Source organism: Phyllostomus discolor, chromosome 12, assembly GCF_004126475.2.
Source record: "Phyllostomus discolor isolate MPI-MPIP mPhyDis1 chromosome 12, mPhyDis1.pri.v3, whole genome shotgun sequence".
Lineage (NCBI taxonomy): Eukaryota > Metazoa > Chordata > Mammalia > Chiroptera > Phyllostomidae > Phyllostomus > Phyllostomus discolor.
In genome coordinates, this window is record NC_040914.2 from 40,065,434 (window position 1) to 40,090,715 (window position 25,282).

Below are 25,282 nucleotides of genomic sequence, written 5' to 3' on the forward strand. Positions count from 1 at the left end.
TTGTGAAATTTAATATAGTATTGATAAAAACAGTATCATTGCCTTTCACTGCAATTTTGAACATGAAAGACTCTGTGTTCACTGTCTTTAACCTTGGGTACTGGTTTTGAAGCTTGATTATTCCAGATTTTTGTACACATTAGAGGGAAACCATTCTCAGAAGTTCTTGTTTCTTATGTAACAGCAACTCAATGTTGGGAGCAGCAGATTGCAGCTGGCGGATATTAGCCTGTGTTTGTGCAGAAGGGAGTCCATCCCCAGCTGATTCTCAGGCCTGTAAACATTTCCATTTGAATGTGGGTAGGAACATGTTGGTCTGCTGAGTTGCTTTACTTGTTGGCTAACTATGCAGCTGACTTTTCTGTAGGCCACTATCTACTACTTTGGAAAAACAGAATAGGGCACATCCGTAAGTTAGTTTACAACGGTAGGTTTGGGGAGAGATGAAGCAGATGAATAGTCTGCCGAGAGGCCTTGAACAAGCTTACGTCTCTGCCTTCCTCTTCTGCCTTCAGTCTTTTAATTAGTGAAATACTACATCCTCCACCAAGACTTTTCCATTTAAATGAATGAGAAGAACTACTCGTCCTTCTTGTCCTACTGTGTTCAGTCCCCAACTCATGAAGTCACCCTGTCTCGTTTGTGTACCTAAGGTAGCCAGTATTCTGGGTGTGCCATTATGGCGTGTTCGAGATAGGAGGAACTTTCACAACTACGTACAGTCCAGCTCTGTCCATTCACAGTATGAGAGGTCAGGAGCCTCGCTGCAAGCTAGAGGCAGTGATGTAGTAGTTGGAGGTTAAGAGCATGGGTTTTTGAGTCAGATCTGGGTTCACATTTTGGCTCCCGCTATTTACATGTTGTGTGACTTTGTAAAGGTAACTTTAATCATGAACCTCTTCTTTTGTAAATGGATTAATGTGAGGATTAGCAGGTGCCTGGAACAGAGTAAGTGCCAGTGAAGATGATGTTGGTAGTTGATAAGCCGTAAGATGTCAGAACTGTAGAATTAGAGTGTTCACTTTCTGGATGAACCAACGAGAAGAACACCTATTGAGTGAGACAGGAGGCTGCAACTTATCTGTCCGTTAGTTACATGTATATTGTGTGGTTCTCGAGGGATATGAGTTTGGAAAGCCAGGGGGTACATATGTTTACCACCTGGTATGTGTCCAGTGTGTGTTTGAGAAAGAGAGAGTGGTGGGTGGGACATAGTTTTTAAGACGCCCTTGAGTTTCAGAAATGGATTTTTCATGCCAGGAGGCAGCTTGTGACAAGAGGGTGAGATCAGTTGGTATATTTGGAGCTTGTCGCTTATCCTTGCACTCTGTTCTCTGAACATTTTCAGTGTCCCTATTTCTGTACGAGCGGATGAGATAGAAAATGACCAGGTCTCTCCATAGAAATGTCACGTGCCAGGCCAGGGAGGGAGGAGCCCAGGGCAAGGACAACGTGGGATGGAGCCAGCAGGCAGGCTGTAGCCTTCATCTTTGCTTAGCATTTTCCTGTAGTAGTATTGGAGCAGCTGCGTTCTGTTTAAAGCTTCGAGAGCTGACTTCAGAACATGATCTTTAGTTTGGTTGTACCAGCATTTGGGAAGGGGAACAAAGGAAAAGAAAGAGGAATTAGAAATATGTTTTTTAAAACTATGAAAAAAGTTGACCCGTGAATTTTTATCTCATGGGGTAGGGGCTGGGACTGGGTTGGCCTGTGGTTTTTACCATTCTGCTTCCTGCTGATGGAGAGCCAGCCACAAAGACAACTGTTTGGACCCAAACAGTTTGATTGTTGAAAACACCTTTTTCCTCTTAGAGAATTGGTATTTCTGAGGCTTTAACTTGAAACTTCCAAAGTGGTGCTTTATTCAAGTGGGATCTTACTTCCTAAGGATTCGGCTATGGCTGGGCAAGTAAGGAGTAAGGACTCTTGTTTCCTGGTTTCCCATCTTGCATGGCTGTTTTTTTTTTCCTTGTCAGGTGTCCTGAGTGAGGTGTGCCTGTTTACTGGATTGCTGTCAGTGACAGACAAAGCCTTAGCACATCTCTGTGGTGTCTCCGCTGTATCCCAGCAGTGCTGCGCAGAGTTGACCTACAGCAGTTCTTAGAGGCCAGTGCTTGGTTAACTCAGTTTCTGACCGGGGAGAGAGGCCCTAGAGCTAGTAGCAAGGGGTTGGACTTCAGTTCCCTTCTTCCACATTGCTGATGTACAGTGGTCATGGCAGTCCATCCTCTCATCAGTTGGCACTGGATGGTCAAGGTGTGACACAGATTTTTGGAGCAACCTTGGTTCTTCCGTCTTCCAGGTCAGTCTGGATTTTGGCCGTCTTCTAACCATGAATGACTGTCCTACACTGAGCCAACTGTGTGCTGTGTGTAGGGGGTGTTGGGGGCGGTCCAGAGTGGGGCCTATTTAATTTATGTATCGAGTCAGCCAAGATCTCAGCTCTCTGGAGAGTTTATTTGGACTATTTATAGTTTGTTGTTCTGTCCACAGTCTCTGCCTGGAGCACACACTCAAGTATTCATTGAGTTGGATGAGTCCCCTGTATTGCCTTTCATACATCCCTTGTTTGCACGCTTTCTGCCTCTTTCTTCCCCTCCCCTTCCACTTTGAATTGCTTTCTGGATGGCCTGGGCTCTCTTGAAGACACAGGCGCCTGCTTCTCACTGCTGCCCTCACTCCCAGGCAGCAAGACCTGCAAGGGGACAACTTTCCTTGTAGGATAGTGTGCTTGCAGATCTTCATTCTTTTTTCCCTAAATTAAAAAAAATATATATTGTAAAGATTCTCAGGAAAAGTATTCAGTTGAACTGTGCTTTATGACTCTTGGGTCTTTCGACCATACCATGGATTTTATGAGAGCACCTTTTCTGAATTTCGAAGTGATAAAACTTAGAGGAAAGGGTACTGTGTGGTAGAGGTCTGTTTCTCCCTTAAACATGTTACATATTCAGCATCTCATGCACACACACAGTCGTAGGGCCTGTTTCTGCTCTCACCGAAAATGGCAGTCACCGTGCAGGTCTGTTTCGTGCCGTTGATCTCCTCACACACAGCGGGAGGTGCTCAGATGTTTTAAAGCAATGGGTTTGTCTTTCTCATGACAACTTTATTTTTTTTTTTAACTTAGTTCAGCTGGGGAAATTAATTTTCCATCTCTGCATTGTTTGGGACATTATTAAAATATGTGGCCCCCTAAGAGTTTCCTGTTCAGAGGAATTCCGACAGTTTGAAATTCAGGGAGTAATCTCTGAAGTTTCTCGTGCATCAGTTATGTCCAATTCCACAGCAGGTATAGTACCAAATGTTATTTCCAATTCCACAGCAGGTATAGTACCAAATGTAGACTGGCAGTAACTTTTCAATAATTTGATGAAAAACTGCCTTTTTAATCATTCTTTTAAAACCATTCTCAGTGAATTGATCAAGGCAGGAGAAACTGCTGACCATGATTTTTTAAAACCTTGTAGTCTATTTTAAACTCAGGTGAGATCTAATCTTACCCATCATGTTAGTATTGTCGCCACACATTGTGTTTGTTTTGCGAGGCAGTATGTCTGAATTGAAAGTGAATTATCTCTATTAATAGCCAAGCAGAATAAGCCACAGCTCTTGTCAATCACCATTTTCAAAACGCATACAAACGTCCTCTTCTTCCTCTACTGTGTGTGCACTTCTGAGCGTAGCAGGTTCGGGTTCCTGCAGCACCAGCTGGTTGAGAGGTGGAGAAACAGACTGTTTCATTGAAGACAATGTCTCAAAATTCCTGTGACAGAATAACCATTTTAACAATTGAAAACATTGAAACATTTCTGTTATTTGTTTCTAACACCTCTTCTGCCTGCCACTTAGGATAATCTGATAGTGCTTTTGTCCCTTAACGTGTCCAGAAGCTGGGCTGTGTGTCACTGCAGTAATTCCTAAGGGAGTAGCCTCTCCAGGCGCTGGGCTTTGTCCAGGTGAGGTCATCCAGCTCAGGAATGTCCACATTTCTGCCTATATTTAGTCTTTCCGAATGATTTATAATTACTTGGGTTAATCCATTGGGCTGCTTGGTGTTTGGAGGATGAAGGACCTACAAAGGCATGAATTTGGCAGTCTCTTTACCGGATATCTATTTTAACCCCCTCTGAAGTTAATTTACATGAAGCCCAGCTGTGTGTGACTTTTTCTAAACTTAAAGTCTCTTATTCTTATAACCGTAGGGATAAGAGTGTCAGCACTCACTGAAGTTACGGCCTTGCTCTCCTGTGTCGCACCTCCTGGCAGCCTGCAGTTCCGTTTCCTTTGGATAACAGGATACAGCTGGGAGCAAAAGTCTCGCCAGTGGACGAGCCACCATTTGGAGTTTTCTTCTCCACATAGGTCTTTGCAAAGCAGCATAAACCATTTTTGCAGGAAACCACAAGCCTGTGTGTGTTGAACACCAGAGGAGAATTGAAATAACAGGTGCCTGTGTTCCTCTTCCTAGGGACAGCAGCCACCGAGGGTGAGCCTGAGCACAGTGCTGAGCAGCTCCCGGCCTTTCCCTCTGCTCTGAGACTGTCCAGTCAGGTGCCGCTGCGTCCCCCACGCTGGTTCCGGTTCTACCTCTCTGGCCCATTCAGCACGTTGAGGAGGCTGGGTTCTTAATACTTGGCAGGATCCATACCGCCTTTAATAAGCTACTAGATAGATTAAACTTAGACTGACCTCAGACATTTTGATTTTGATTTTTATAGCTGTGGGTCCTTTGCCATCAGACGGTACAGAAGAATGCTGATTATTTTCTGTTTCTGCTGTTCATATCAGTCAGGTATTTCTTTAGTATTTATTGGGCGCCCAGCTTGTGCCAGATGCTGCAGCAGGAGCAGCGGGGGTGTGGAGTGCTAGAGACATCTGCAGTGTGGTGGACTAAAATAAACAAGTTAAGGAGAAAAGGCAGGCACAGAAATAAAAAGAGAAAAAATGTAATACATTATGTGACTTATTACAGGTTGTGTGGGTTAGACTATCAGCAATAATCCTAATGCCCAAATCATCAAGGGTAGACGGCATTGTCATGAACCGAGGGGTGAGGACGGGACTGAGCACGGTGCACGCAGCTCGTGCGCAGAAGCTGGATGGAAGGTGCAGGAGGGGAGCAGAGCGCTAATACAGCTGTGTAGATGATGCCCTAAACACTGGGCACAGACAGCAAAAGGGGGGGTGGGGAGCACGGATGGCTTCTGAGAGTTTGCCAGAGTTGTAGGGCACGTTTAATAGAGCACCGTCTCTGGACGGGGTGGGGTCTGCATTTCCCTCACCAGTACCCTTTCTTTAGAATTAGGGGGCAGCTCAGCAGCTAGGATGGTGCAGGAGACGTGGCAGTTGAATGTGATAGAAGGTTAGTGCTCCTACCAGGCAATAAGAACAGGAACTTACTGAGTATTTTCTTATTGCTTATCACTGTGTTAAGTGGTTTACACACATCTTTTAGTCTTGTTTTTTTCACCCATTTTACGGATGGGAATAAAGCTTGGCACTTAAGTAACTTGTCCCAGGAATTCAGTCAGTTACAACTGAAATCCAAGTCTGTGTCCTTCTCAGAATTATATTGCCATTTTCATTTTTATCTTTACATTTTTCTGCTAAGGCTTGTTAGGAATTCCTAGATGCTAGAAGGTTGTGTGGATTACAAGCTGCATGAGGCCTCCGCAGTCATCTGCTCCTCTGGTGTCTTCATTATTCATCAGTGGCCTGCAGAGAGGCGGTGTAAAATAAATATAATACTGAATTTTTTGCAGGGGAGAGGTGTCGAGCTTAATCTCTAAGATGCACATGTGTGTCTGTGGATGCAGGGTCTGGGCTTAGGGGCCCCAGGGTGCAGGGCTCTCCCACCTTTCAGCTTGGGAGGTTGGAAGCTCTAGAAAAACTAAGATGGGTTAATGTGTCCCCAAAACTGTAACCACGTTTTATTTTTGAGCCTTTCTCTCCCTGTCTTGACTCATGGCAGATCTTAGTGCCATCTCCTAGAACTTCCTAAGGGAAACAGGTTGGTACCCCCCAAAGAGCCTCTCTCAAAGATTGTTTACTACTGCCATCGCTGAGGGGGAACCACAGAATGTAAATAGCACTTAGGAAGGTTGAGTCAGAGGTACTGGTGGAGCATGGGGAGATTTTCTCAAGCTGATAAGGCCCTGGCACTCGAGTCTGCAAGCAGAGGCAGGCCGACTGGCAGTGAGTCCAACTTGGGGAAGAAGGGTGCTGGGGGCACCTCTGAGACCCCTTCTCATTCTAAAGTTCTGTGGCTGATGGGATTTGGCCAGCGTTTAGGATGCGGACCCCAGGGCCTGTGGAAGTTGATTGGCAAGCCAACCTCCCCTCGCAGTACCTCAGGGGAGCTGCAGTGGGGTCCCCGCTGGCCTTACTGTTTGTAACACACAGCAGATCCATTGCTCTCTTTGGGTTTGAGTTCAGGCTGCGTGATTATAGACTTCTTCCGGCGCAGCCTATTGTGAATCTTTGAACCCGGGCTTGTGAAGGGATGAAAATTTGAGCTGAGCTTAAAAAAATGAAAAAAAAAAAAGAAAAGAAAAACAAAGCAGAGATTTGTTGAGCAATGCCATAGCCATTGTTTGGCTGTGATTTCTTTAGGGTAGATCTGTACACAGTGGTTTGTATGTTTTCTTCTGTCTTCCTTCTTTGCCTTCTAAGGCCATGCAGCTTTGAGGTATGTGAATTCACATGGGTGCCTCTTCTGACTCCTCTCCCCGTGTCTCCTGCTTGCGCTTCTCATTCTTCTGTATAGATCTTAACAGTTGGCAAGAAGGGGGCGCTAGAGGGTGGAGGGATTGAGCAAAAAGGAAAAATGACTCATGGAGGTGAACAACAGTGTGGTGCTTGCAGGGGGAAGGGGGCATAAGAGGTTAAGTGGTAACGGAAAAAAAAATACAATTAAAAAACGTAAAACAAATAGCTCACGGTGCTGTGTTGACTCCTGGCATGCCGTTCCTTCTGCATTGTGCTTCTCTTCTTGTGTCCACTTTGCGGAACTTGCCTTGGGGGTGGCCTCTTCCAGTAAGCTCTGCCTGGGCCTCCACCTTCCAGAGAGTTTATTGCTCCTTCCTGATTCCTGTAAAAGTTTTATTATTATATTTGTCATACTGCAATATAACTATCTGTTTACATGTGTGTGTTCCTTATTAAGTTGGTAGGTGCCAGGTGGTATTTATCCCTAAAGCTCAGCAACTAGCTGTGCACATATAGTATTCTTGGGGCTCAGAGCCACAAGGTTACCTAGTGTGAGGCAGATATTATGCACATATGTAAAGAGAAGGAGGGCCACAAAAAAGGTTGTGGTGTACTCTCCTGTTTCAAAGACGGCTCTGAGATGAGTGTAAGAAAGTCAGGTTTCTGATTTTTAAGTTACATTAAATTTCTCTCTGAATTACCATGAGAAGAGTTCTGATTTTTTTATTCCACGATAATTATTTTGATTATTTGCGTGTGTATGTTTGCCCTAAATTTAGGATTGTTCTGCCTGTTGAGTAATCCAGCATTGATAAAGAATAAAGTAAAGAGTGAATGTGATGGTTTATTTTTTTTTAATTTATTTTTACTTTTTTTATTTGCTGTGTTGTTTCCTTTTACTGTCCACGTTGTCCTGTATTATGGGACTCTTCATTCTCTTCCTGTCCTGCCCACCTGCTGGAGGTCCCCCTCCCTGTCTCACCGCACTGGTGACCAGTGCTTTGCTTTTTTCGTGGTGATTAGTGAGTACCATGCCATGTGATCCTGAGACAGAGCAAGACTAACTGTACTGTCAGAGAAACGAGACATGTAATGGGTCTCAGCACCCTTGTTCCCTAAAGTGTGGGCCGGGATTCCAAAGCAGAAACATCGCCAGGTCTGCTCTCCTGACGTGGAGGGGGTGGGGTGGAAAAAGAATCGCTGTTATTTAACAGGGTCTCCAGATGATGCTTAGGTGCACCAATGTTTGAGATTCATGCTAAAGCTCGGTTATTAATTAATGCAGTGTTTTGACAGTTGTTCTCTACCTTTTCATAACCATAAACTTAATCCTGCAGTCCAGCTAGACTTGGAAAAGGTAAAGAAAATGTAGAGCTCAATGAACTGCAGCGATAGCCTGAGGATTATAGAACATTCCAAGCAGATAGGGGTCAAGGGGTGCTCTCCTGAACTACAAAGGAATGGTCTGGTGGTTCAGAGAAAATGCAACTCAGATTTCTTGAGGTGGTCCAGAGTCAGCAGCGGTGATTTTCTTGCTGGTCTTGTCATTCCTGGCCCCAGAGTGCTCCATGGCTGTCGCAACCCCCATGCCATCCTTCACCTGGCCGGAGACCACATGCTTGTCATCTGGCCACTCAGCCTTGGCCGTGCTGGTGAACAACTGGGAACCATTGTGTTGGGTCCGGTGTCTGCCATGGACAGATGCCAGGACCCGTACACTTCAGGGTGAAAATCTCATCATCGAAATGTCTTCCCTTAGATGGACTTGCTGCCCGTGCCACTCTGCTGTGTGAGGTCCCTACGCTGGCACATGAATCCCAGAACAGTTCTGTGAAAGCAGGAACTGTTAAAACCAAATCCTTTCTCCCCTGTGCTCAGAACACAGAAGTTTTCTGCTGTCTTTGGAAGTTTGTCTGCAAACCGCTTGAAGGAGATGTGCCCCAAGGGCCCACCCTTGGCAGTGATGTCAAACACAATGGGGTGACTGTGGTCGGGCAGGAAGCTCTGGTGTGGCTGGGTCTGCAAGGCCTCATGAGTGCAGAAGGAGTCAGACATTCATGAGGCTCCTGCACAGTTTTCTCAGTCCCTTACTTAGGAAATACTTGGTACATGTAGTCTTTTACACTTTCTGTAGAACCTGACCTCTGTCTGCACCAGGAAAGCCTGTTGGCCCTTAGACCCTGCTTTTCCTTCCGTGGTTCAGAATTCCCTGCACACACCCCAACCACTACCTAACTTGCGTACAGCCACCAGCCCAGGCTTCTCAGGAATGAAGGAGTCTTTGGATCCTGTGATTTCCCTGGAGGAACTGCTGAACACTGACTGTTGTACAAGAATTCAGAGTATGCATTGTCATTTTCATGTCAGCCCTCACCCCAAGTGTTTGTGGGTTCCGAAGGATGTATTACAGTGCAGTCTTAGCAGGGTCCCTGGTCGTGGGGATCTGTTTGGAGCACAGTCTGCCATGCAGGTATCCTGTAGGTAAAAATTTTCTGCTTATGTTTGGCTAGATCCTGAACAGCTGCACTCCTCATATTGAGACTGAGGGTGGTGGTAGGGGGTGGTTTGCACATCTTTTTTTTTTGTACATTTGGAAACTCCCCTGTTGTGGATGACAAAAACCATGTCCACTGAAGTGATCGGTTTGTCAGACCTGGACAGCTAGTTCTTAGGAAATGGGTGGAGATTGCCAAGCTAACAGGTCAAGAGAGTTTGCAGTTTGCAGGATAATTACCTGGTACAGTGTTGGGAGCCTTTGATCCCTCCCCCCCCCGTCAAACCATGGACTTTTCATTAATTGTGGAGTTCTTGTTAAAATCTTCTCTAGTATGTGGGTATGGCCAAAGAATAGTGAGTTTGAGACACACATTTTTGTTCTAATTGCCTTTACTTTATTAGCTTTGGGGACCATTAATTGTATATTCAGTTTGCACATGTAGGGAAAAATGTCTTTTTACTCATTTTTTGTTCAGTTGTGATACATTGAATGGCTGAGGACTTAAAACAGATGTGCTGTGCATAATCTTTTCTTCCTGATTACAGACTTCCTATCTGTTCATTGTTTGAATAGTTGTGATTAAGAAACCGATAATTTGGGGATGGAAAATTCCTTGTAATTCCCAGAAATATGTATACTTAACATTTTGGTATTTGTTCCTTCAGATTCTTGCCTGTGATTATTTTGTTATATATTTGAATTGTATTTTACCCACCAAGGTATTTTAGGACAGAAATACGTCTCTGGCGTGCCTGAAGCCTTTCATTTAACCATTTATGGTTTTCAGTGTATTTTACTTGGTAGTCCCCACTAAGACCCAGAAGCTCTGCAAGGGAGAAGAAACTGTGGCTTCTACTCTGTGCCTGGTAGTGTGCTCAGGCATTTCACTTGGATTATCTCTTAGTTTTTCGCCAGCTTCACAGCATAGGCAGGAGTTAACTCTCTCTTTATACACATGACGAGGAAGAAGCAGACAAGTTAAGTGACTTGCTCAAAGTTAATCAGTGAGGAACTTGGGATGCCTACCCACTTAATTAGACTTCTTGTTTAGAAAATATGGTGTAGCACCTTATGCCTTTCCTGTATTGAGAAGTGTTTTTTAATGGAAAATAAATTTTTTGAGATGTATATACCTGTTGAATGAAGACACACTGCTTCCTTGACTTAAAAAGTAGCTTATTGTTTTTTTTTAAAAAAAAAAACAACATTTATTTGTTTTTAGAGAGAAAGGAAGGGAGGGAGAGAAACATGGGTGTGAGAGAGAAACATTGCTTGGTTGCCTTTTGTACACCCCTGACCTGGGACTGAACCTGCAACCCAGGCATGTTCCCTGACTGGGAATAGAACTGGCAGCCTTTTGCTTTGTGGGATGATGCCCAACCAACTAAGCCACATCGGTCAGGGCTAGGTAGCTTGTTAGTTTTTGACCAGAAGTTGGTATTCCATGACCCAATGGCTGAATCTAGCCTTTGTCCTTTTTGGAAGTGTTATTAGAACATGGCCACACCCCTTCATTTACATATTGCAAAAGACTATCTGACCTGCAAAACCTGAAATAATTACCTTCTGACTCTTTATAGAAAATGTTTCTTGACCCTTGCTGTGGACACCAATTTTTATTTAGGTGTGTAATTTTTTTTCCAGACACTTTGGTAGTTGGAAGTGCTTTCTTCTCCCAAACCAGTCAAACTGCCATGTCACTTCATCCCTAAGTTTTTGTGTGATCCTATGCAGTGAATGCATTTCTACATAGTCCTTTGCAGATAGCGTGAATTACAAAAAAATTCCAAAACTTTGCTACTGTTAACCTTTGTAAAGCACTGCACACCCAATGCTGACTAATTCTGGCACACTGCACTCTATGAAAACAGGCCAAAGATAGCTGATATTAAAGTGTAGGTAGAGGTTATAGCCAGTCTTTGCTTCTCTAAGCAGCAGTACCCTGGGACTTCATACACATGGGCATCATGAGGGAATGTAGATTTGTGTAGCTGTGATAGTTGCATTAAAGTTGGGTGAGTCTTGCCCTGGCCAGTGTTGCTCAGTTGGTTGGAGCATTATCCTGTAATCGGAAGGTTGCAGGTTTGATTCCTGGTCAGGACACATACCTGGGTTGAGGGATTGATCTGGGTCCAGGCACATATGGAGGCAACCAACTGATGCTTCTCTCCTGTATCAGTGTTTCTCTCTCTTCCTTCCTCTCTGTCTAAAAAAATTAATAATAAAAGAAAGTCCTTGGGTGAGAATAAAAACAAAGAGAAGAAGGAAATATGGAAACATTTTTTAAAAATTGGGTGAGTCTTCTTTTGACATCAGGTGAATTTGTTGTTTTTATACAACAGTAAGCTATTAAATTTGTATTTTTTGAGCAATTTGAAAAATGTAAAATGTGGGAAGAATAAAAATACTTAATTACTGTGATTGTTACTGTTTCACATCCCTCAGATTTATGACTCCTCAGAGCTCTAGCTGGTTGCTACTGAATGACAGAGTTATGCTTTTAAAAATTTTTTAAAGATTTCATTCATTTATTTTTAGAGAGAAGGGGAGGGAGAAAGAGAAGGAAAGGAGCATTGATGTGTGAGAGAAACATTGATCAGCTTCTCCTTGCACACTCTCAACCAGGGACCTGGCCCACAACCCAGGCATGTGCCCTGACTTGGAATTGAACCGGTGACCTTTTGGTTTGCAGGATGATGCCCAACCTACTGAGCCATACCAGTCAGGGCGACAGATTTATTCTCCCAACAGCCTGCATTGCCAGCACAACAATGACCTGTCCCTTTGACCAGTGTAGAAGGATAGGCACATTGTCATTCCTGTCTAATCCTGATATCAGAACAACTTGCCTGGGTTTAGAGAGTTTACTATTCCAAACTGATCAGGTGGCATCAGCCCTTCCTTAGAGCCACTTGAGTTTCACCAGCTCTTTTGTACAGATGCAGTGGGAGCCACTCAGAGAAGTTGATGCTTGTGGTCCTCACACACATAGTCATCTTAAATTTCTTGGCAAATGAAGAAGCATCAGAGGACCAGTAAGTCACAAGTATGTCTCCATAGATTTCTGCAATCCTTATGGGGATTACCAAGGTTTTAATTCATGTTTCAGTTTCCACTAATATTTCTTCTGCTTGTGATGACAAGAATACTTGAGTTAGTTCAGGCAAATTGGTTCATAAATTTATGGATTTTTTCAGTCCTTTGTCCCAGGCAAGTCTGAACAGGACCTGGAAAGCTGATTAAAAGGCCAGTGAGCACGCTGAGCTTAATTTCAAATTAAATGGATTTTAATGTACTGAAAAACTACTCAAGTGCTTCAATCTCTCTTTTTAATCCATGCTTGAATCTAATGGACTAGAAATACTTATTTTCCTACTACAAGATTTAGTTATTGCTACACTTCTCAAGCTTGACATTCATGGTGCATTTCTGCAGGTGATCTTAACACCTAAGGATGCAAAATTACTAAATGAAGGCAGACGGGAAAGAAAGAGAGCGCTGAGCCAGGAAGTCTGTTACAGTGTGTGGGGTGCACCAGAGAATGACCTGGGGCGGGCGCAAAGGTGGTCTGTCAGTCATTGTGGGTGGGGGAAGCCACCTGGCCGTCAGCATCCTCCTGCCTTGGTCCAGTGGCTCAACATTGAAGCCCACTCATCATTGGGGGTCAGTGGTATAGCAGCCTAGTTATGTTTTTTTTTTCCTAAGTATGTTAACTGCTTTTTAAGTGAGTCCTAATCTCAGACATAAACATCCTGACCATACTGGAAGACCTGTGAAAACTTTAAAATTGAGAGGGTTTTATTCTTTGAATTATGTGCTGTCTCTAAGGCATTGCCCTTTATTCTAAACATTTGGTCATTGATAACGTATTTATTCTGTTTGGATTTCAGTGAATTGTTAGTGCTATTTTGTGATCTGGTAGAACACAAAGTGTGGGATTTTATCTATTTTTTTTGCACATATGAATTATTGTACATTACTGTTTATATTGCTGGTTAGTATGTGCTTTAATTTAATTTAGTTACCTATTACAGATGGGTAAGATACTTCTTTAGATCAAATTATAATGAAATTACTTGGGCCTGCTTCTCTGACTCTTGTGAAGATGGAAACAGCTTATTCTCAAATTTAGGGTGTTTGGCAAAGGACCTGACCTTCTGCAGTCCACGATTCTGGACCATGATATTTTAGCTTAGATGAATAACGAAGTTCAACTTTGAAGAACATGCTATTCTTAATATTCAGGAATGTATTATACAATCTTGGAAGTTTACTTTAAAGTTCTTCATAAGATTTTTGTGAGAATTCAGTTAGTGAAAGTAATGATAGTTTTTTTTTTTTAATTTTAAAGAGGGCAACAACTTTAAGTTGGAAGCCAGCTGTAGCCTCCCTTTCCTGAGAGTAGGGCAGAGAAGAAAAGGTATAGTGGTCCACTGCCACCCTCTTTCCTTTCTTTTTCTTCCTTTTTTATTCATTGATTTGAGAGAGAGAGGAAGAGAGAGGGAAAGATCGACTTGTTGTTCCACTCATCTGTATATTCATTGGTAGATAGATTCTTTTATGTACCTTGACCAGGGATTGAACCCATGACCTTGGCATATTGGGACAATGCTCTAACCAACTGAACTATCTGGCCAGGTGTTTTTTTGTTTGTTGTTTTTTGTTTTTTTTAAATAACAATTGCCACCCTCTTTTCCCCATGCTCCTTGGTGGGGCTGGGAGCAACATTGGGTAAGGGTGAGGGATTATATAAAGCATAACTGAACATACACTGTTTTTACTGTAGTGATAAACTGCTTTTAATATCCTGTTGGTGGTTGAAACGGTTTTGGTGACAGTGAAACCTTTTTTCTTTCTTTTTTTTTTTTCAATCAGAAAATTTTTCTCTCCACTTGAAAAGATTGAATCTGGGCTACAAGGAGTTTTGCAATCTTTGACCTTCGTGCCTTCCGAAACCTCTAAGGAAAGCTGGCTGGGTATCCGGTGATCTCAGACTTCTGATTGTGCTCAGGCAGCCATGCTTGGCATCTAGGACTTTAGGTGGTTTTTATATTTTTGGTGATAACTTTTAATTTTATTCTTACTTATTTCTTCTCCCTTTTCTTTTTCAGTGTCCTGGGTCATGAAACTTAATCCACAGCAAGCTCCACTATATGTGAGTAAATCACAAAATTTCTTTTCATTTTGTACTTACCTATCCTGTTTACTTGTTAAAATAAACCCCGCTATGCTGTCATGTTATTATCAGAGGAATTTTTAACCATGTACACATGAATTTATTGGCATAACAAACTTCAGAAATTGAACTTGAGTTAGTAAATATTAAATGACTAATATGTGCATGGTTCTGAGCTGAGTACAAATAATATAATACCTGCAAGACTGTGAGCTGAACTAGTCAGGGCGATAAGATGCACATGTAAAGTAATTGCATTGCTCTGCAAAATGATTTTGTGGCTTTTACTTCCAGTGCATTTCTGTAAAGGTAGTGTGGTCTTCCTACTGCCCGTGTGCATTACCCTGTGTTGCAGCTAGGTGGTGCTCTGTCATTGACTCTAGGAGCCTGAGTGAAAGCTGGTGTGCCATCTGAAGTCAGGCAGGTCACAGGGACTTAACGCTGTTTTGATGAAGAAAAGTGACTGTTAAGTGACAGTCCATGGGTGAGGTGTTTAATTCTCTGCTCTTAGAGAAAAACGTAATACACACACAAAAAAACCAAAAAGAGTGTGTTGAAGTTTTTCTTGCAGTTTGTATTTTGAACCTGCTAAGGGTGAGTATCATCAGCAAGAAAAACTATTAGTAAATAATGAAAAACACTGGATCCTGAGAAATATTAAAAAAAAAAAAAAACCCTCACAATTCTCATAGCACTTAATGATAGAGACTTGCATAAAGTCCTTTTTAAAAATAAGCGACCCGAGTTTAATTTTCCATTTCACGTGTTTTAAAAATGTTAAATGTTTTACTTGAAATAAGTTCAGATTTACAGAAAAGTTGCAGGAATACAACTCACGTCTGTTCAGCTCTTATTAACATTTAGTCACATTAGGTTATCATTCTCTGTATTACATATTTTTTGAATCTCTTGAAACTTGCAGACATCATACCCTATTCCCCTAAATATTTTAGCATATATTTCCTAAGAACTAGGACATTTCTCTTTCATAACCACAGTACAATGAACGAAAACAGGAATTCTAACATTGATGTAATACTCCAATGTAATGTAAGTCCATATCCAAATGGACTTACCCCAGTAATGTCCTTAATAGCATCCTCCTCCCACCCTGTCCCCAATCCAGGATTTAATCCACGATTCCACGTTGTATTTATGTCTGTTTAGTCTCTTAATCAGGAGTGGTTCCTCTGCTTCTCTGTCTTTTGTCACGTGGACTGTTTTGGAATATTATAAGCCATTTACTTTGTAGGAGTTTTGGTTTGTACGATGCTTTCTCCTAATTTTGGCAGGAATGCTACATATATGATGCCCTTATTGGTGTATTGTATTGATCCCTTGGTTATTGTAGTGTTGCTTTTGCATAGCAGAATTTATCTGTTCCAGTGGCAGTGGAGATGTAAAGGAGATGCTGTGATTGTTCATTTCCCCCCTTAATGTTCTTTCTGGTTTGGAAGCACCTTTTGCATAGTGGATCTGCCTGACATGGGACATCCTTGTTCTAAGGTGTGCCCTTGAATGTGAGTGAAAGGGCCGATGTGAGCAGAGAGCACATTGTGAGTGGTTCGTTGCCTGAGGTGTGAACAGAATGTTGTCTCTGCCCTTGTGGGTACACACAGGGTTTTTGAACAAATGTAATTCTTAACTAAACAGGTACAGCCATACTTAATATGGAACATAGTAGTCACTCAGTGAACATCTGTTGAGTGAATGAATGAAATACAGTTTAGACAAGGCTATATAAAATATTAGTAAGCTGACCTTCTTATTAACAGAACAACTGCTTTTCTTAAAGTTGCTCGTTTGTTTCCCAGGTTTCTTTATTAATTACTTTATGTGGGCCCAGCATAGTTAGTGGTGCCATCTTTGTGATTGAAGGTGTTGCTGACAAGGATAAATGTGCTAATGATGTCTTTATTGTGCATGGGTAGCTTCCCCTTTGCAGTTGTAAGGAAATCTGTACAGCATGTCTGATAGAGTTCTGTTGTACAGATAACCAGTCTCTCACCTCGTCATTAGCAAATTGAAAGTCATACTAGAAATAGTGCCTGTTATCTCTTGAGTCCTGAATTACTTACTACCTCTAGTCCTAATGGGACTTACGGTCTGAGCCACTTGTTTACGTGACAGCTAATATGTTTTTATGAACACAGTACATGTGCCCTTTGGCTCCATACCCCTTCTCACTGTCAAGATAAAAGCACAGACTTTTCCCAGAAGGGGCAGGGGATGAGGACTGCTGTCAGATGATAAAAGAAAAAGGCAGGCACATGAAACAAATGTTGGTATTTATTTATAAAGCAAACAAAATAGGCCCTACACCACCCACACACTAAGCTCTACTGACCTAGCAACCTACCAACTGGACACTAGCAACAGTAAACAAATCCTCCCCCAGACGAACAGCTGAAAAGGAAGCAAGATTTTTAAACTTCCGAAGGAAGGGGAGGGGAAGGAAGAGGAAAGGGTCTTTGGATGCCTCTTATCTTAGGTTCCAGGCTTATTCTAGAAGAGATCAGGCCCGGCCTGAAGCTCTATAAGGTACAATAGGCGTCAAGAATAAAGAGGCCTGGATTAATCCCATACTTCACATGCCAGAGGCAACCCTTCCTTTCCCGTCATCATTGTTCTGGTTGTGACGATGAGCCCAACTGAGTGTCCCACTGTCAGGTCTATGCAGGGGAACAGTTTGATGGGTCATGGGAATCACTGTGTTTTCCAGGTGGTTGAGCCCCGTCTTCTGGAAGAGTGAAGAAACCGAGCTATAGACCAGTTGAGGGATTTGCCTAAAGTTTCATGGGGATTGTGATAGGTCCGGTCAGGTAGCAGAATCTGCAAATAAAGAGCTTAGCTGGTGTTACAAGCGGCAGGCCATTAGTTGGCTTGAAGACTCAATAAATGGGCTAAATAACAGGAAGATAATAGTAAAGGGAAGATTGGAAGAAGAAAGGAATATTTGAAAAAGATAACAGTGATCTCTGTTTTCAGAATAGTGAACAGGTAATGTCTTTGTCGGCTGTAGACACATTGGAGAATAGTTTACAGATACTACTTGGAATCCCTGTTTAGTGGAAAAAGGAGTAAAAAATAAATTGTATATTGTTTTTTGCATGTCTGTGCATATGAGTTTTTTCCATTTTTTTCTTTGCTTAATCCCTTTACCTTTTTCACCCAGTCCCCCAACCCTTCTCCCTTCTGACAGCTGTCAGTCTGTTCTCTGTTGTCTATGAGTCTGTTTCTATTTCGTTTGTTAGTTTAATTTGTTCCATTAGCTTCCACATATAAGTGAAATCATATGGTGCTTGTCTTTCTCTGATGGGCTTATTTCACTCAGCATAATAGTCTCCAGGTCCATCCATGCTGTTGCAAAAGATGAGATTTTGTACCATGGCTTTTTTATCCACTCATGTACTGATGGGCTCTTGGGCTACTTCCAGATCTTGGCTATTGAAAATAACGCTGCAGTGAGCATAGGAGTGCATAGTTTTTTTGAAATGTTTCTGGTTTCTTCAGATATATTTTCAGGAGTGGAATTGCTGGGTCAAATGTTGGTTGTCTTAAGCCACTAAGTTTTGGGGGCAGTTTGTTATGTGTTAAGCAGTTGATAACTAACGTGTGTGTGTGTGTGTGTGTGTGTGTGTGTAGGGAGAGGGACCACACATGCCTGTAGCTGTTTTTACATCTGTCTCCACATGTTAGATCATTCACTGCGCATACATTCATCACCCCATAAAACGACACATAAAATGCCCATCATGGCCTTGTAACAGAAAAGCATTTTTCTTGCACATCACAGTTGCTGCAGCTCTCTGATGCTTTTCTGTATTAGAATAATGTTCTTTCCTGGCTCCAGAATGTTCTGTGGGCACTGGCACTTTGTGGCTAATGGTACTCCAGGGCGGGTGGCCGTGGCTCACACTGACTGAGGAGGTTTATGTTGCTGATGATTCGTTAACTAAAATGACCATAAGAATGTGCTGAAAGAGAGAAAACTTGGGGTGCATTTTTTCAGATTCTTCAGGTATAAATTTGTTTTCTGTAGTCCACTGAACACATCTCTAGGTCTCCCTCTGGGAAGACAAAAGTCGTTTTCCCTTGCATTTTATCATTCTTCCTACGGAATGTGCCTCCTTAGCTGGAGCTGAAATAACCTGGCTAGGCCTCTTGCTGGGCTGTTAGGCTACACATCGCTCTCACAAAGAGAGCGTTATCTGCATGCCGATCTCTTAAATGAATTACCTGCCATTGCCTTAACAATACTTGTCTGATGGGTCAGCTCCAACATTTTGTAGACTGGTGGCTCTTTCCAGCCAGATCTGCAGACTGTGTTTAAATAAGGACACTTTATCTCTAGTGCCAAAAGAAATAAGGAAATCAAGTGTTCCTCAATTTAGCTTTTGATGATTTTATAAACCAAGAACTTCAGTTTCCTTTTGTTGGACTTTTTAGTCTCCAGAAATTTGTTTGGAAGTTCGTATGCGTTGCATTTGCAGATAGCATTCCCTTATTTTTTCCTTGGCATTTTCACAGCAGATGAAGATATATCGATCAGGGCCTGTCTACAGGATGCTTATACAGTAACTGGTGTTTCTCAAGCATCTGAAAAATTGTGGGAAGCGGAGTTGGAGTTAACACTTCCATTTGGCCCTAGAGAAGTCTTACTATCCTAGGAAGACCAAAATGTAATATTCTTGTACCTTTAATTCACTCAGTAAGTATTTGTGAAGCACCCGTTAAGCCAGTGGAAGATCTGTTCTTCAAGGAATAGATTCTTTCACAGGGGCTCGGATGTAGGAGGTGTTAAATGACAGCATAAGCAATACATGTTCAAGAGCTAGGTGAGCTATATGTGTATAGTTAGTGATGGTCCATAGCAGAGCAAGAAATGAGATATCGGAAGAAATGACTGGGAAGCCTGCAGGAAAGACGGAGCCTCTATTGGCCTGGATTGGCCAGCTGTGGAGAGAGCAAAGAGCAGAGTAAAAGAAGTGAATCCAGCCTTTGAGGTAAGGCAGGGGTGTGCTTTATCAGGGGTGGTGAGGGGTCTGACTTGACCGGAGAGGACAGTTAGTTCACCCTGGAGAATACTTGGAGATGAGATTATATCGAGATAGTTGCTCTGGTCATGACAGTAGTCACTAGCCACAGTGACTATTTAAATCACTTAAAATGAACTCGAATAAAAATCGAGTTTCTCTGTTGCAATGAGCTTCGTTGCCACACATGGCTAGTGGCTATGATTTTAGTGCACATGTAGACAATTTCCGTCATTGCAGAGAGTTCTGCTGGCCAGCACTGATATAGGGAATATGGGGTGTTACACAGTAAGGTGGAGAGCAACTGGGGAACTGTTGACCACGCACAATGATAAAGGGTGGCTTGCTGACGGAAGTACCCAAAGGACATTGATGGAGAGGTGCAGAGTAGAGGAAGAGCAGTGAGGGACTGCCACGGGTGCAGGCCTGTTACCACACTGCTCTGGCATGCCGAGTGGGGTGTGAGAGTGATGAAGCTGTCCCACAGGAAGAACACAGGGATGACCACTGAGGATGCTAGTAGGGAGGCAGAGGGAGAAGGGTATGGTGCCAGTAGCGGGGAGCATGTAGGAGAAGGAGCTGCCTGGGAAGCCTGAGGGAGAACAATTCCGTCTTTACAGCAACTTCAAAGTGGGTAGTGGGCATACAGTGAAGGGTAATCTGTAAGAGACATTGCACAGGTGGTGGGTAGAAACTTAAAAAGTGTCTTTAAAGAGACCCGTCTCCTTTGTTTTGACACAGTGTGAACGCATATAAACATATTGTGTGGCTTCCTCTTCTCTCTTCTGCATATCGTCGCACTTGTGTTCATAGCTCTTTCCCATGTTCCCTTCCCTCAGAAACAGGAGAGGAACTGCCATGTACTGAGTACCTTCCACGTAGGAAGGGACTTACATGCATTATCTCCTCACCCCTGTGTGGCCCGCATTGTACAGGAAGGAGCAGAGCAGCAGAGGTGAAGCAGCGACTGGGACTGCAAACCTCTGCTCTTTCTATCCAATCTCTATGAGAAGGCTGGTTTCACTCTCAGTTCCTTGAGTTGATAGCACCCTCTCTTGACCTGGTAACTTGAAGCCTGATGCTTTTATCACATTTGCATTTAGCCGGTGTCTTCAGCATTGAATTCCACTTGCCATTCCTTCTCCAAACATAAAAATATAGATCCCATAAAAATTGTATGCTCACAGCAGTAATTGGTATGTGGGGTGACCCAACTTCCAACTAGATTGTTCTAGAAGTGCTGGTTCCCAAAGTGTGGCTCCTAACCAGCAGCATGGGCATCACTAGGAACTTGTTAGAGTTGAAAAATTTCAGGCCCCATGCTGACCTCCTGAATGAGTGCCTGGGGTTGGGGCCCAACCAGCCATTTTTTAATCATCCCTTCGTCTGATTCCTGAGGCACCCTGAAGGTGAAGCATGAACTAAATGGACAAAAGGGGTAGTTTTGAAAGTCCCTTTCTTATGCATTGAATTGGAGCAGTTCCGGTAGACATAGGACGTTCAGCATGGCTGACTATTAACCCTTCAGCTGTGGGTGACCGTGAAATACGTGGGAAATCATACGCATTAGGTAGGATGTTATTTCAAAAGAACAGATCCAGGACTTCTTTTGTAAGCCTAGACTTCTGAGTGAATTATTACTAGATTATTGATTAGAGACGATAGCAAGATGTGTACAATTGAACACAGGCCTGGTTATCTCTTTATTAGGAAGTAGTAATGATTTGCAATTGTCAGTTAAGGGAGTTAATGCTTCATGCTGTTTTTCACAATATTTTTTATGTCATTTAAGATTTCTCATGAGTTCTTCCTCCTGTTGCCAGGAATAATTAAATCCTGACCTGCTTTGTAGTTAGTTAGCGCAGGCCGTGACGTAGATGGAACTGATAAGAGCACTAGGGTTTTGGAGTGAGGTTGTAGGTAGGTCAGCTTTTGTAATGTGTTTTCGCACAGCATAAATAAAAATGACATTTTGAAGCCAGCAGTTGGGAGTTTAAAACTCTCTAGCTGTGGGCCCCATGGTGAGTGAATGGGCGCTTTGGGTAAACCTGTCCCGGCTCTGCGTGTGATGTGTGCCAGCCAGCAGCCTTCAGTCATGTGAAACAGGTTCCCCATCTCTTCTCTCTAACACACCGTAACCTCTCTCCAAAAACACACACACACACACACGAGAGAACCATTAGTCTTACAGGATTCATTTTCTGCCGCTTGTCTCTGTGGAGCCGGTCCTGAACCTTGACCTCCTGTGGAATCTCTCACTCCTCCCTCCACACCCCAAGTACTCCCCGCAGCCTTCACTGTGGCACCTCAGACACTCCACATGAACTGGCTTTTGTTTGCATGCCTTTTCCCATTTACTCTACAGTGTGTGTCTTGAGGGTAGAGACTGTGTATTTGAATTGTTTTAATTGCTTTCTTTTAAATTTCACCTTCTATCATAGCATGTCGCACATAACACAGGTGCTCAGTGTGTTCGGTTAAATAGCATTAAAGCTGCTGTTGAGGGAAGGCCTTTGCCCCATGCGTGGATGGTTATAAATCAATGTCTGGCCAAAGATGAGAGCTTTTGGGTAAGATTTATACCCCCAAGGGAAGGCCACTGTAAATCATGAGTCAAGAGAGGAAGCCACACAGGGGCTTTGTGACTTGGAAGCAGTGACAGAAGTGTTGCTTTGCCTTGACCCCTGAGATGGGGACTTGAGGAAAACTTGGGACTGATACTTGGTAAAAAAAACTGAATTTCAACCCAAATCATATAATACTTCTGCCTTGTGTATGGTCTGTATACTTAGAACTTTCCATGTTTGCTTCTTTCTCTGTTAACCTCATTTTATTGTTCTATGAATTAGTAGGAATTGTTTTCTTATTTTAGATAGGGAAACTGAGACAGCAAGATTTACAAAGTTCTAGTCTGTTCATTATGAGACTAAAGATTTTCATTGCCCTCTTTGGAACTTGCTGTCATTTGAGATGAGGCTGTTCAGTAGATTCATAAATTCAGCTGCTGAATCTGTAATTCAGAAATCCATACTAGCTCCATCCAAATAAAACATGAGGAATGTATGTAAAAATCACATTTTTTTTGAAAGGTACACTAATTTATTGATTAATGATGGGCTAGTGTTGCACATCTTTAGTACTTTTTGTCATTCCTACACATTTCTTCTCCAGAGATTCTGATTGTTTCCTTTTATGTATAAGGAAAGTATAAGGACAGGGAGTATAAGGTCCCTGTCCTCAGTACAGATAACATCATCTGTACTTTCAGAGTTGTGCGTGTTTGTTTACTCTTTTTTAAAGTAAGAAAGAGCTCATGGCCCTTGTGAATCCTCAGAGTCCTTCACAAAGCTCTGTGTTTGGATTAAGTGCCGACCCTGTGTGATATACGGAGCATCTGGCAGCCGGGGTGGAATTCTCAGCTGTCTCCCTTTGTTATGTCCACAGAAGGAAATGTGAGTTTTATCATACTACTCAGGCAATGTTACATTCCTTTTTAGGTCCATGGGACGGACCCACCGATCTGATGGTGGGCTCGCTCGCTACCGTTCCTGTCATCATCTCGCACTGGTCACAGGCTGGGGGTGATCTTACCCTGCCCTCTGAGTATGAGTCCCCTCTCGGTCACGTCTCGCATCTCCAGATTCTGCTGTAACTATTCAGTTTGGCTGACGTTGTCTAGTTCGTCCCAGCGCATGTGGGGAAGGGATCGTGGCAGTGGGATGTTAAGAAGCTGTTGCTGTGGTGTCTCTCCTGCCAGGAGCTTCCTCCGCAGATCCCCATTTTTGCAGATCTCTTTGAAATGGGCTATTTTATCCTTGACACAGGGTATGATTATACGTTGTTCATATTTTAGTAAGTCTGAGAATTAAATGTGGATTTTCTCCTCCTCCTTGAGCCAAAAATGGGCTGACAATGTACATTTCCTAGTCAGTTCCCCGGGGGCAGGATGTGATGCTGCTGGTTGGGGACAACACGGTGAGAGACCCTGCGTAGAGCAGAGGCTGGGGCTCAGGAGTCCAGTGGACGTGGGGTTACAGTCCTGCGCTAGCACCGAGCCAGCTGTGGGAGCCCGTGACCCTCCATCGGTAAAATTCAGAGGAATAATACCTGTATTAGAGGTTTTTTGTGAGGATTATCTGTAATATGAAAACAACCACATCTAGCATTCATTGAGTACTTACTAAGCACAGGCACTTTGAGCAGAGCCTCTCATGTGTCCTCCTCCACTCCTCAGCAGCTGGGCCCTGCCGCGTTCTCGGTGCCCCGTGTCCCTGCCCTTCCCTGCCCTGTGTGAGAAGGCTGGGAAGTGAGCAATGCACTGCGGATAAGACTTTTGTAAAGTTCATTTCTTTTCTTAAGAAGGACACTTTAAAAGGAAAACTTTAAAAACACTGGATATTGATGTGAAAAGATGTTATCAGCAGTGCTGGATAGAAAAAATTTTACTATGCTCTGAAATGATAGACTAGTTCTTCTCACCACCCCTAGGGTTTTTAAGTACTGTGGATTGTTTAATGCCGGCATGGCTATTTGTTATCAGTTAGAAAGGTTAGCCAGCTGTAAGAAAGCTGTATAATTTACCTTAAAAACGAATCAGTTTTTAACTCTTTTTCCTCTCCCTTATGACTACTTTTCAGAGTTTCATAGAGCCAGTCTTGCTGTCTCGTGAAAATTCTTCATGCATATTTAAGTGAAACCAAAAAAAATTGTAAGATTTGTTACTTTATTTAGCTTTGTTTGAGAAATAACATGCTTTACTCTTAAGACACTTTGAGGAAAGACATGGAAAATCTGAAATGTGGGATGTTTTAATTTACCTGGGGGTGGATGGGAATATTTATTTTGTGCCTGTTGTTTGCTAGATACTTGACCTATCTTACTAAAACACCAGTACTTTTATGTGGTTGTTCAGGGATTCCCTGGTAACCCCCCCACCCCCCCTGCCCGGTTACCCTCAATCGGGGGGCCAAGTGTCCACTCAGGAAGGGAAGGCATTGTCTTGTTTCATGCTTTCCTGTCCTGCTGTCACCATTAGTTGGGTGACAGGGGGATGTGACAGGTAAAGGGAGCAGCATGGCCATGGCCAAGCAGTGAGACTAGTAGTAAGAGGGAGGCTTAAACACCGAGGTGTGTTCCCGAACCATCAGTTCTGGGGTGTACCTTAGTGAGCACTGAGGGAGTGAGGAGGCCCCTTGAGGGAGCGGAGGCTGGAGAGGGAAGCAAGGGCTCCGCTGTGGAGGGCCATTTCTGCTGCGGATTGCAGGGACATGCCCAGGAGTTAGCATGGTGTCCTGTCGTCCATCCCAGAAGTTCAGGGGAATAACTCACATTGCATTTTAAAGAGTCTTCTGTCGCTTCCTAGTATGTGGGGGGCTAACCTAGAAGCCTGGGGAGTGATGTTGAGAGGAAAGCCAAGGGAGCTGACCGAGGAAGCTAGGTGAGTAGGTGCAAGGTGAGTGAGAACAGAACCCCATTTTGACCAGCTGCTGTTCTCTGGGAGGGGAGGGAAGTAAGAGATTGATGTATTTAATCACTTCTAATTCTTCCATTAAATTCTTATCAAGAATTAATAAAAATTGTCTGGCCAGAGTGGCTCGGTTAGTTGGGCATCGGCCTGTAAACCGAAAAGTCACCAGTTTGATTCCTGGTCAGAGCACATGCCTGGGTTACGGGTTTGGTCCCCAGTTGGGGCACATTTGTAAGGCAGCCAATCCATATTTCTCTCTCACATCGTTATTTCTGTCTATTTCTTTCTCTTTTATGATCTCTTTAAAATCAAAAATGAAAATTTAAAAAAGAGTAAAAATTAAAAAAAATAAAAATTGTATATTCTCCACATTTTAACCAAATATCTGGTCCAGA

General features: G+C 43.0%; 1 protein-coding gene across 11 annotated transcripts in view; it reads left to right on the forward strand.

Annotated features, from left to right (window-relative positions):
- Positions 1 to 25,282, forward strand: part of AKAP13 (A-kinase anchoring protein 13) — a 223,929-nt gene that overhangs the window by 42,162 nt on the left and 156,485 nt on the right. For 10 of the 11 annotated variants that reach the window (XM_036013131.1, XM_036013126.1, XM_036013123.1 and 7 more), the window contains exon 2: positions 14,320 to 14,363. In XM_036013131.1, the coding sequence (XP_035869024.1) occupies positions 14,331 to 14,363 (33 nt within the window). In that variant the 5' untranslated portion in view covers positions 14,320 to 14,330. Of the gene's footprint in view, positions 1 to 1,606; positions 2,303 to 14,319; positions 14,364 to 25,282 lie in introns of those variants that run through there. The other variant, XM_036013122.1, reaches the window with a different exon arrangement.